Below are 13,985 nucleotides of genomic sequence, written 5' to 3' on the forward strand. Positions count from 1 at the left end.
GAGGCAGAGTGAAAGACGGAGAGAGACAGAGAGAGAGAGAGAGAGAGAGAGAGAGAGAGAGGAGAGAGAGAGAGAGAGAGAGAGAGAGAGAGAGAGAGAGAGAGAGAGAGAGAGAGAGAGAGGATGCACGAGTAAGACAGCAACTGACAAAACTTCCAAGTGTACAGTAATATTGTAAAGGGGGAAGGGGGGGGGGCTACACCTTAAGGCTATGTCGCTTATTAGGTGACCAAATGTTACCAAGTTTCGCACATATACTAGCATAGTAAGCAATGGAAAAATCCGCAATTAAATTTGAGAAAAAAGTTTCGTTCTCATGGATACGGCGGCCATATTTGATTTTGTTGACATGTCTTACGTAATGAATACCGCACTTATTTTTCATAGAAATTGATCTTTTTTTTAAATGCATGTTAGCAAACATTAGATCTAAAATTTTGAATATTGATTTTTTCCTAAACGAATAAGAATTTATTTTTTTAATGATTTTTGTCCTGAGGTAGTATTCAAGTTTGCAAAAAATGCGTTAAAATTCACACTCCGGACACCACCAACAAAAATCTATTCCATATAAAAAATGTTAAGACAAATATTTTGTATTACATTCTTTTCATTCTGTGAAAAGTTCATGAAGATTGGATGAAAAATGGTGGAGGTATTCAAAAAGGTATACAGAAAAATCACGTTTTGAGAAAACGGCCGATAGAGAAAATTAAAATATTGACTTTATGAGGAAATGGTGGTGACAAACATGCCTGGTATGGAAAGAATAAGGCCTTTGGGGGTTCTAATGTAATGACATAGCTGTAGGAAATACTGAGGAAGCTAAAAATGCCTATAACTCAAATTCCATAAGTTTGAGCCAAATCAAGATTTGGAGGTGTACCTCCCCCCTTAAAGCGATAAATGACAGGCAAAGCAAGATAACAGAAAAATCTACAATGATAATTCATTTATTATATGTCACTTGTAAATAAATCAATTATCTGCACCATGTTCTCTCTTGTTTATGTTATTGTATAAAGGTACACATTCTCTATGAATCTTTTTGTTTGTTTGTTTGTTTGTTTGTTGTTTTCTATGTCAGAGTAAAGAGAAGCACATCGACACAATGATTATATAATGGTCTTTTCTTGCACAGAAAACGTCAGTCGGACACACAGAAACAACAGAGAGAAAGGGAAGAAGTAGGAACAACCAGTGGCACCCTCCAACCACTTATGCAGATTCAGATAGAAACAAGAGAGGAAAAGTAAAAACGTAAGACCTAATAATAATAATAATAAATAGCATTTATATAACGCATACCCCCCCTCAACAGCAAGTTCTATGCACTTTACATTATATTATTACCCCAGCAGGCCATAGAACACTCCGAAACATTCTCAGCTTCCCGGGAAGCATACAGTGCAAGCAGCTGATTAAGCGCTCAAACACTAACAAACTGACAAGATCTTTCGCTGTCTATAGCCGGATACCCATTCCCACCTGGGTGAAGTGAGGAAAATTCGTGTAAAGTGCCTTACCCAAGGACACAACGTCGGGTCACTGACGGGATTCGAACCCACGACCTTACGATTGCGAGTCCGAGAGCCTAACCACTAGGCCACCGACGCCACCACTTAATAATAATAATATAATAATAATATATAACATTTATAGAGCGCATTTCCAAAAAAGTAGCTCAATGCGCTTTACATTGGAATACCCATTTTTCAAAAACCTTTCTTACTACTTCCTTTCTTCTCAAGCAATATACATTAATGCACATACACACACACACACATACACACACACACACACACACACACACACACACACACACACACACACACACACACAGAGAGAGAGAGAGAGAGAGAGAGAGAGAGAGAGAGAGAGAGAGAGAGAGAGAGAGAGAGAGAGAGAGAGAGAGACTATTTTCATCCAGACATAGGAAAAGAACAAATATAATGAAAGATAACGTTAAAAGCTTATGAAGGATAGGCCTGTAGGAACAGAAAATGTTTAAGATGTCTTATGCAGATTCATATAGAAACAACTGAGAAAAAGTAAAAACGTAAGACCTACCGACAGACAGAAGCAAGGGAGGACAAAATGAAGGAGTAAGACCTCATACCAGTATCACCCTCTAACCACCGTCACATAATATTTCAAAGTGAAAGATCAGCACCTCACACACCTAACAAATACGATGACCCAAGCGGGTTGGTTTGTACAGCTACAGCTGAGCCAACCTATTTGGGAAAAAACCTTTTGGTTTTAGTTTTAGTAAAGGTATTACGTCACTCACAATACAAATAAGTGCCCAATATTAAAGTTGTTATCAGAGCATAACATAATACAAACAAAAGAACTACGGATAAAGATGATAGATATTTGATAGGGAAGAAAAAGCAAACCAAACCAGGGCTTCTGCCAACCAAATCCGTAGAAGAAAAAGTGCTCAATGTGTGACCTTAGGCATCCAACACCAAAAGCTCTCTTGGGTTTTAATGAAATGCTTATGCAATTGTTTTTGTTCTTGTTCTTGTTCTTATTCTTGTTCTTACTTTTTCTTCTTTTTCTTCTTCTTCTTCTTCTTCTTCTTCTTCTTCTTCTTCTTCTTCTTCTTCTTCTACTTCTATTATTTAGACGTGGAAGTGTCCAACCTTGAGAGACCCTAATTTATCCGAATAGTGTCGACGAGAATTTTAAATCCCTTCCTGCATGGTTACATTTACTAAATACACAAAACGAAATAACACACAGGGATATGCACACACAAAATCTGTAGACACACATATACACACATTCACATACACACACACACACACACACACACACACACACACACACACTTACGCACACACACAAACACTCACACACACACACACACACACACAAACACACACACACACACACACATATACCTGAAAAAAAATCAAACACACGTACACAGATTCCTGAAGGCGTTACTGTCATGTCTCCCACAATGTGCAATACATTCATTAATTGCTGCTTGTTTTGTTTTGTTCTTATTCCATACGCTCTGTAATCCATCGACACAGTTAATATCATTTAAATATCGGGCTTTGACCCTGCCTGTCAGGGCCAGCCCGGTTTAAGAAGGACACAGCATCCTAACAAAAAGATGAAGAAACTCGATAAAAACTCTTCCCTCACGGGAATCCAACTCGGGTCTTGTGCGTGCGGCGTTGAAGATTCTAACCGCTTTGCCTGAAAAACTAGCGTGAAAGAAGGCAGGAACAATGCAAAATCCGAGGCAGCTGATGTTGTTTGTTTAGTTTAAGTTTTAGTTTCAGTAAGAGTTCTACGGTACCACCAACACAAATAGGTCATATACGTGCTGAAGAGAGTCATATTATTATTCATTTTAAAAAGAGATAGGAAGGATAGAAGTAGAAAGGAAAGAAGGAGCAAACCACTCTTGGGGGTCTGCTAACTTCCTACGCCCATGGTTGGGATAGTACGTGATGTATTGTAAATTATATGGCACGCTCTCATTTTGTATACAGCGCGATATGTTTCACTACCATTGATGGAGTCCTTAAATTTTGAATATAATTATTGGTATTATAAAGTGTAAAGATAGTTCATTTGTCTCAATTCTGTGGACCCTTCTATGTCGAATAGACGTTGAGATATTTGTGATTAAATGGGGTGGGGGTCACCTGGTATCGAGGTAAATTAAGCGAGAAAAAAGGTGTCCAGAGTTTGGTGATCTTGGAAACTGCAAATTTGCATGTGATACATGCTAACCTTTCTTCAACGTTTTTCAGTAAAATCCACACAGAAAGGTGGTTTTAAATGAAAATAAAAAGTGTTTAGCCAAATAAAAAGCAAATAACATCAAAAATAGAAATAAATAAAATTTGACCAACTAGTTGAAATGTGTCAATTTTTTCGAAGTCCTATATTTTTCACGAACGCCTTATTTCAAAACGGATCCATACCTAATAATGAGTGTATTTGCTGGGTCTCGTGCAAAAATTTGGAAAACCTAAATAGGTGACAGGGAAACAGTAGGATAAAGCAAGACTTTTGAGCGCACCCAAGTGGGAAAATGAGAAATAAATTAATGGAGAACCATTATTACCGATGTCTCTTTCAGATCTGGCACTAAATTGTGATAAATGCCTAGAAACACCTTAAAACTCCAGGAGGCAACTGGGCAAATTTCAATTGAGTAAATGAACTAAACGCAGCTTCAAAAAACAACCAGAAATTCAGACACGTCCTGTCAAATGTTTGGTCTTGAGTCAAGTATGTGTTCCATTGCAAAACACGTCAGTAGACCGAGTTGGACCAATCTGGGTATTTCGGGAAAACCTTGTCCTGTCCATAATCTGGAGATAAGCGTTATCGTGAAAATCTTACAAAACAAAGAGGATCAAAGTAAATAAGACTAGCAATTGGAGCCTAAAATCCCTCGCCTTGCCCTGAAGAATAAACGTGTTGAGAATGCAAGGGGACAAAACTAGATCAAATCCATCCCTTATACGTCTGAAATGGATGCTCTCTCTTAGCCTGTCCAAGATATGTGGTGCTCACAGCAAACTTTGTACATGATGATATGAAGAATAATGAAGATAATGGTATGTATGCCTATTTTTTCTGACTATTTACTTTTTATCTACAAAGATGGGATCATTGCAGGCAGAGTCTGTTCTTAGGTTCCCCCTAGATGATGACAACTGTAAGTCAAAGCCAGCTGTTGAATTGTTTTGATAATTTAAGCTTAACTGACGGCTAAGGGAAAATTCTCTCGCACTTATTTTCTAACCCAATGCCACTATACTAAAATAATAATTTATCGGCAAGATGTTCGACTGTTCTTAGCTTAGAAAGCAACATTTCAATAAACTATTCCATGGAGAGAGAAAACAACTGTTTCATTCGTTTAGATAAATATACAGACAATATGCACATTTTAAAAGTTTTTTTGTTGTTGCTTTTTCAGACATTTGAAATCTAAATTTCAGCAAAACAACTCTCCAGCATGCGTAATTGACACAAATTAAAAATCTAAACACGTGGTTGGTGGATGCTTCTTGTGTTTTGGCCTCTATTCTCCTGTTTAACATCCATCTTCCTTATCTTTCTTCTCCTTTCTTTTCGTTGTATAATACTCTCTTGTAACATATGTAATATTCAGAACTTATAACAAGTTGCAATTTCTAATGCAAGTTCGGTTATAATTTAAAGAAAAAAGAAAACAGTTTCAACTATCATACCTTAAATTGAGGGGGACCATCAAAGGATCAGATTTCAATTTCTCATCATAGTCTCTATTTCGTCCCTCTTTCACTAAATCCACGTACGCTATCTTCGTAAAACAGCAGGTTGGTCTTTTTTGCCAATTTTTCTCAGCAGTGTTGATTTCTCCATTGTTTCCATAGTTTTAATCTCTCAAGGAAAATGTAATGTAGGCTTCAGAATTAACCATTGTTCCTCCAGGTAAAAATTAAAATCTGTTAAAAGCTGGCTATGAATGTCTCCAAACCCGGTAGCCATGAGTCCTCTGGCTGTTTTTCAGGACGATGCTTGTCTGACGAGCACATAGACACCCCTTCCTCTTCTTCCCGTTCATTGCTCACACGTTTGTCACATTTATGTACAGAGCCAAATACTTGAGCGTGGTCCTTGCAAACATTTTAAAGTCTGTTTTGGATATTACAGTTGGATTCACTTTCTAAAATAAGAAATTAAGTCACAGCTCCATGCAGACCTGTAAGGGGCAGACATTTTGATGTGACGTCATTTAGGCAAAAATCAAAGAAAATTGAATTTTATCAGTTTGAGCTGAAACGTTCACTGGCAAGTACTTGTGAGTTGGATTTTTTTATAGAATTTGATGCAAAATTGTGCAAAACAGCCTATAACTTGCATTACTTTTTTTACCCCCCCCCCCCCAACTCGTCCATCTATACAGTTGGCCGAGGATTTATGTCTAAGTTTGAAAAGACTGAGATCTGCCTCGATTTTTTTTTTAAATATAAGGGGAATTCTGGTACGATTTTAGAACAAATAATGATTCGACAATTTTTTAAATCTATGAACATTCAAAGTCATACAAGGATCAACACATTCACGCACACACAAGTTCATTTAAGTTTTTCTTGTTTTCTTTTGTTTTTGTCTTTGTTATTGTTGTTGTTGTTGATTTTTTAATTTTTTAATTTTTTAATAATTTTTTTTTTTTGGGGGGGGCGGTTGTATGTTCATATGGGAGGGGGGTATCATCCCGTTTTTTAAAAGTTAGAATTTATGTTATCATTCTACACATATGAACACACAATCACACGCACACACACACACACACACACACACACACCACACACACACACACACACACACACACACACACACACACACAAACACACACTCACACACACACACACAAAATAATACATATACACGCAAACAGACACCCACATATATAGATACACACGTGCACGCTTATTCAAACGCAAACACGCCCACACGAACACACACACTCACACACTCACAAACACACACACACACACACACACACACACACACACACACACACACACACACACACACATACTTACACACACGCACACACACTCACTTACACACACAAGAAAAGATAGATCTAAGTCTTTATTATGTAAACCACATGTATTGTATTATCTAAGCATTTTCCTTTTTTGTAGCAGTAGATTGGCTTTAAGTAATGCAATTGGACATAATCAGAACTCGTACGCGCACGCGCACACACACACACACACACACACACACACACATACGCGCGCGCGCGTACACACACACACACGAAAGAAAAAAATCCCACACACAATGTTCCCCACATTCATACACAAACATACACACATGCACACATACCTCACTCTCATATAAAAACTTATACTCACACATAAACACCCACACACGCATAACACGCACACATACACACACACACACACACACACACACACACACACACACACACACACACACAAACACACACACACACACCTAAAAACAAAACACTCTGAGATATCATCAAAACAAATGCGCAGCGTCGATCTCTCTCACTGTTCCGTTTTTGAAAAAGAAGAGTCCGTCGTCTCCCTGCAGTGTGGCTCTCAACATGGCGGCGCGCATGCTGTAGCCACTTTTGCTGATCACTAGGACACTGCACGCGGTAGACAGGAGCAGCTGTTCCGTTAGCGCCAGTCTGAGGAGAAAAACAAAGAAAAACAGCTAGAAAAACAAACGAAGAAGTCTTGGTTGAAGCAAATTGTAGAAGACAGCTTATGACGAATATAAAAAAGCCACAGGCAAATTTCTTCGGACACACAATGCGGAAAGAAGCATTGGAGAATATTGTAACAATAGGCAAGTTTGATGGACAGAGAGGCAGAGGCAGAGGCAGAGAGAGGGAAAAGATACTGGACAAGATGACAACATGGCTAGGAGCAGCAAGAACAACAGACACCATTGCTGAAACGCAAGACAGAGTGAAGTGGAGGTCCATGATCGCCCTCGCCAGTCGGCAAGGCACCGGATGATGATGATGATGAGAAGAAATCAGGGAGTTATTCAGTTTTAGTATTTAGTAAGAAGCGTTTTACGGTACTTGCAACTTGCAATACAATTAAGCCTTTATATGAGTCACTACCCCGGAACCTAGAATTACAAAATTCTATCTGACATTTTTAGTCGTTTTAAGTGACTAAGACCATGAGGTCAGTAACCAAATTATGTTCTGTCTGCTCTATCAAAATATTAAGATTATTTGGAGTCATTTGCAAGATATTCAAAGATTGCATTCCAAAAAGCTTGACAATTTGAAAAGCGAAAAATTGAGTCGTCAAATGTCACAAACCCTAGGTAGACTACTGAGTAGTCAGAACTTGGTCATTCCAGGGTAGCCAAGTGCTGAAGATTAAAGCTGTTACAAGAGAGTAACAAACACGCACAAAAGTGGGCTTGGCTGTAAACAGATTGAAGAGCACTGACCTAGATAAAACAAAGGGTGAGAGCAACCTTTTGGTTATAATTCATTATTTTTATTTTTTTTTAAACTAAAGATATCTCTGACAAGCTGTTAGAATGTATTAAGCCCAAAACTTTAAAAATCATTTTAATGTAGTTTCAAAATATGTAATATCGGTTGCATGTGCTCAAATGTGATCCAGTGATTAGGCTGTTGGGTTTGCAACCATCAGGAGGTCGTGGGTTCGTGCCATGTTAGGGGCCCGTTTTGCGTCCTTGGAAAAGGAACTTAACGCGGTTTTTTCTCTCTTCACCGAAGTGGGGATGGGTTCCCGGCTATGGGCAACGAAAGATACCAGCTGTATTGGGGGTCTTAACATTTTTAATCGGCTACACACTAAATGTTTCATGGCGTTCTTGGGTCTGTTTGGTTAGTAAAATAGATTTTAAAGCACATAGAACTTGCTGGTGAGGGGGGACATTCGCATACAAAAATGTGTCACGATGCGGCGGAATCAGGCCCTCGTCAAAATTCACTCAGAAATGTGTTTTTTAATGGGCATAAAATGTGTTACGCCAAACGAGAAAGGGAAAAAATGCTCAATGACCAGAAAATGCCGCCGGTGTTTTTGATTTCATGAATTTGACGAGGGTCTGAATTCTCCACGATGGCACATTAAACGTTTATAATTTTACCTCAAGTTGTCTTCCTCCAGGCCGGTCTTGCCGAAGTGTACGATTTCCTGCTCACTCACGTGCATGCGGTGACCAAACGCCAGCTTGGCCTGGTCACGTACCTGAGAATGAGAACATTATTTGACATTTGTTCAAGCACACCTGATGTCAAGCTCGCTTTTCCAACACCCTGAGGGTGCAAGGTACAAAAAACACCCTCCATTTAATAAAGGTGTTTTACCCCACCATCGACTCAATTCATATCATTTAGGAGGCACACATCAGACCTTGCCTATAAGTGCTACCCCAGGCTGAGCGAGATACAACATCTCAGCCTAAAGACCGAGATATTTGATATCTCCCCATTCGAGAACAAAACTCGGGATTTCTACATGCGACAGCGGCACACCTAACCGTTACACCACAGATGCCGGTAAATAGGCTCATATCGGCTTAAACACTGGACCGTGATTCGAATAAAAGTTTGACTATGTGATCTGATTTTAATACTTCCAAGAGATTGATGTGAAATAAAACCCAAAACAGAAATTAAAAAATACATTTATAACAATGAGATAGAGAAAAAGAGAATAAAAGCCCCCAAAAATCTACTGAAAAAAGTTAGAATTATTTGATTTCTAAATTATAAATTTGAATAAACCAATTTTACCCTTAAAAAATTCGAAAATATATGTTAAATATGTAGAAAACCTCACATAAACTTATAGCTATAGCATTCTTACAACAAACGTATTTTTACACAGAGCATGTATAGTATTCTGTACCTAAGGCAATCTTTTAAAATATCGCTATCCATCCAGCTGGTCACATCCATGAAAAAGAACGCGAAAACTGTATATCGAACGACCTAGTAACTTTGATATTTAATGAGCTATATAACTTTAGGCGAGCAATTTATTACTCTCCAACTTATATTAACATACCGGGACCTATATGGCTGAAAACCACATTCTTAAGCAGATCAATATTTATATTGGCCTACCTAAACTTGCTCAAGACTCTCACTCCCAACTCTGCTCTTTCTACAGTGATGATGATGATGATGATGATGATGATGATGATGATGATGATGATGATGATGATGATGATGATGATGATGATAGCAGTGGTCATGCTCTGTGAGAACACTCCCAACAGAACAAATGGATCACCTGCTGCGAGTCTGTTGCGAGGTAAGCGTGATGTCCTGCTTTCATGTAGGGCTGCAAGAACCTCCACAAACCGCCCACAGAATCTGGGTCGTTTCTCTGGTATTCCTCCTGGGGCAGTGTGTCACTACGGCCTATCCTCACATGCGCGCAAACCAAGTCCATATTAATGACGTCATAACCTCTGAGCGATTTGATTGGACTCAATGAAACTACCGAGTACTGAAAACGAGGAGGCGGGAACCGGCACACATCTATTCGAGATTCATTTTCTTGAGTTTTCTGCGTTGGAGAGTGTTCCACATCAGTTTGCTTTAGCAATCTTTTTTCTTTGTACATCGATTTACCAAGTGAATGAGCTCGGGCCGCTTTACAATTCGTGGAGCTTAAATTTGTCTCTGAATAAACACGTTTCTCCTCAAGAATGACCTCGCCAATTTTTGTAAGTTCGTCATTAAGAGCTGAGCGCAGTTTCGCTGTAGGATGCATCATTGCTTTCCACGCTTCGCCATGAGCCCGCCATTTTCTGCGTATGGGCAACTTGCTTTGATAGAGCGAGTTGCTCCGCAGTTGATAGTAGAAGTCGTGGTTGGTCATGATGTAAACAACATCCTGGGGGTACATCTTGTTGAAGTTTACCGAGTCCCATTTGATCTGGTTACCTCTTTTGCCTAAACACTGGGGGAACAAAATAATATGTTTGTTTGCTCAGTTAAATAGAAGCACGTCAACACGATCATGGTAGTTTATTTCCGGGAAACGACGGTACGACAGACAGACAGACAACACATTAAAAATAAAGGTCTAGAACCAACCTGAGGAACCCTCCAACCACCCAAGGGGAAGGCAAAAGACGCAAAACCGTATGTCACTAATTTTTAAAATTACACCAGGCATACTAGTCTCACTATTACTAGTATTATCCAACATCGCAAAGGAAACAAAGTGATTATTAACAGCATCTTTATACCAAGGTTGTGCTACTGAGCCATAACATGGACAATTATCGAAAGTCAACAAATAAATGCCTGTGAAACGAGATGCCTAAAAAATTGAACATCATAAGAAAGCCAGTGTGAGAAACGAGGTGGTTAGAGAACATGCTGGCTCGACTTCTCTCTTGAAGTGCATAGGAGTAAAAGATGCATGGAATACATGTAGTTTGGGCATCTGTCAAGACCAAATGAATATAGCAGCCAGAACATATAACCAGAGATCAGAGGGAAACAGTGAGAAACAAACCCCAGAGACGACGGGTAGAGGAGGTCAGAAAAACGTGACACAAAGACAAGATTGCCATACAACAAGCGACACAACAAACATGAGAAAGACGTTTACTTCTTCTCTTGACACCAGAAGGTCACTGAGGTGGAGAGAAGTGAAGGTGGTAATCATACTACTGTTGTAAGTAGAACTGATTTATGGTGCAGGCCCAGTTGGTCTCTCTCGGCTTGTAAAAGTCAGTGAGAGTGAGAGAGACAGAGGGAGGGGGAGGGCGGGGACAGAGAGAAAGAGAGAGATTGAGATAGAGAAAAGAAAGAGAGAGAGAGAGTGTGTGTGTGTGTGTGTGTGTGTGTGTGTGTGTGTGTGTGTGTGTGTGTGTGTGCGAGAGAGAGAGAGAGAGAAAGAGCGAGAGAGAGAGAGAGAGAGAGAGAGAGAGAGAGAGAGAGAGAGAGAGAGAGAGAGAGAGAGAGAGAGAAATCCACCTACCACAAGGTACGTGCTACTCCTGTCCTTTAACTCGTCCTCGTTCACCGTCCAGTCTGTCTCGCTCGGCTCGTAGAAGTCACTGAGCGGCCAAGGCTGCGTCATGTTAATCACCAGCTTTCTATTGGTCACGATGGACAGATAGTAGAGACTGACAATAGCTCTCTGCCGGTCCCCCAACCCGTGGCAATACGTCCCATCACACGTGTAAACGATATAACGCACTCTCTTGTCACTAATGTTCTGTCCATCTCCTCTAGGGTTTTTCCCAAGTTTGATGACGTAGTCATCACCGGCGATCTGTCCATCCGCCCAGAGACTCTTGTCCAGTAGGGAATGTATCGTGGCTGAAGAGTGGAGGCTTCGTTCGTAAATTGCAAGACTCAGAAACAGTAGGATTAGAGACATCAGCAGAGAATATCGTAGCCAAACATGTCGATTCCTGGGACAAAATAGAGTATAGTAAACAATCTGTCTGGAGAAAGATCATTTGCTCCTACAGTAACCCCAAAAAAAAAACCACCAACCCCCCTCCCCCCCAAAAAAAATAATGCAAAATAAAACCTACATTGCTTTGCATGTCAGACGATACTGTTACAGTGACATGTTTATATGCATTATATTTGTCTGTATTAGAGCTTGTCAGTCTTGTCAGTTTTTTTAATAGTGCGCATCCAATTGTCCTACCATGTGAGGATACAAATTTCGTACAGTCCACTTACTTGTACAGTCGAACCTCATTATACCGCCACCCTTGGGACGAGCATGTAGTTGACTGAACAGCTGGGCTGGTGGTTCAACTGTATTTCTGTATTTTAAAAAACTGTCACTACCCGGGCGATCCTCTCCGACCAGTAAAATGAACGAATCGGCTACTAATAGGTGACAAAGCCAAAATTGGTGAGCACTACTCTATACTGAAAATGTACAAATCCATAATGACATCACCAAAAAAATCAATTACAGGAACACAATATTATTGGTCCACTGGCGCTATGTATTTAAGGTGTGAAGGGTTAATTCTTACAGGGGTCAAGTGAGAACGGAATAAGTCCACTTTTAGAAAAAGTAAAGGTGTCGAACCTCAACTAACACCAGTATCTCTGGATTATCCTTATTGAGCCAATCAAGTGTAAAACTAGGTAAGTCATTCTCAAACGGTTTTTTACTTAATCAAATCAAGTTACGAACATGCTAAGTACATCATAAAACGTGAAGAAGAGACTGTATTGGGGTAAAATTATTTCGGTTAGGGCTGATTTACAGTTGAACCTTCGTTTCTTGTTCAAGGAAACATAAAAATTATATTTTCAAATACCTTTGGCGCGTATTTCCGTACCTCTGTTTCCTTTTCACTCTTTCAAGAAGTGGCAGACACATAATGACAATGACAATTACAATCCTTATTCATCTCACAAGGAGAAATTCATATGTCTTTGTCATTTACAATAGCAGTGAAATGTAACAACGGGTAGGTGCACTCACGCGTACACACAGCAAGACAGGACATTAGTAAATGCATGTTTTAGGTTTTTAATAATAGTACGTCCGAACAACAACGTTGTGGGACATTAACAAACCGCCATACATAAATCAGAAAATTGTCGTATTTCACAGTATGCATATTGTTGCGTAAGTTTCAGAAAAAGCAAAACAATTTAGAAAAACCTGAGTAAATGACAAGTTATGCTCCTTTTTTAAAGTACCCAAAGCAGGGCGTCTGCAAGCGATGTCGATAGACCAGAACGTACGAGTCCAATGAATTTATTTTAATCAGTGTGTTTCCCTTCCTCAGTAGGCACCACATTGCAAAAAAAGCCACATAGAGTACAGAGACGCTTTATGTGCAAAGCTATTTGTCAGTTAAAAACTATCTTGGTTTAAAAAACAAACAAACAAACAAACAACAACAACAACAACATCAACAACAACAACAATAATATGACAAAAAACTAACAACAACAACAACAACAAACAAACTAAAAACAAAACCAAAGTGACAAAAGAGGTGCATACAGCCATAACCTCACCTGCTCAGTTTTTGGTACGTTTCTTTTATCTTGACAATTCTCCAGAGAGACATGGCTCTGTGTCAACCATCTACCTCCGACTTGTCGACGTGGACTGCATCAGACTGGAGATCGCTTGCCTTGTGTTGTCTTTGCCCACTCCCCGCTCGATGATCGAATCGCTCTCTCCTGTTGACCCCCCGAGGCTGCTGGCAACAAAATATATTGTCCATCAATAGTTTCCCTACTTTAACGTGATCGGGTGTAGCGCGGACACCCCTCTTGTGATGATAGTAAGATCTACAGATTCACACAGAGAAAGCATTTGGTGTGGCTGCATAGAGACCCACACATACTAACTTTACTTCTTTACAAGAATGCCGTAGCTAAGCAGGCTGGCTCCTGGTGTAATAAAGAGTATAGTAAACAATATAGAGAAATATAATTTTGTGGATATTAT

At 39.5% G+C, this 13,985-nt stretch overlaps 1 protein-coding gene across 1 annotated transcript; it reads right to left on the reverse strand.

Moving 5' to 3' along the window:
- Nucleotides 1-6,795: 6,795 nt before the first annotated feature.
- LOC101852489 lies at nt 6,796-13,734 on the reverse strand. The gene is made up of 5 exons (XM_013085155.2): nt 13,547-13,734; nt 11,520-11,958; nt 9,813-10,487; nt 8,662-8,762; nt 6,796-7,204 (listed from the first exon to the last, which is right to left on the reverse strand). Exons 1-5 carry the CDS (start codon nt 13,597-13,599, stop codon nt 7,030-7,032), a joined length of 1,443 nt encoding a protein of 480 aa, XP_012940609.1. The 5' UTR covers nt 13,600-13,734; the 3' UTR covers nt 6,796-7,029.
- Nucleotides 13,735-13,985: the final 251 nt, after the last annotated feature.

This window comes from Aplysia californica, unplaced genomic scaffold (genome assembly GCF_000002075.1).
Source record: "Aplysia californica isolate F4 #8 unplaced genomic scaffold, AplCal3.0 scaffold00350, whole genome shotgun sequence".
Taxonomy (NCBI): Eukaryota; Metazoa; Mollusca; class Gastropoda; order Aplysiida; family Aplysiidae; genus Aplysia; species Aplysia californica.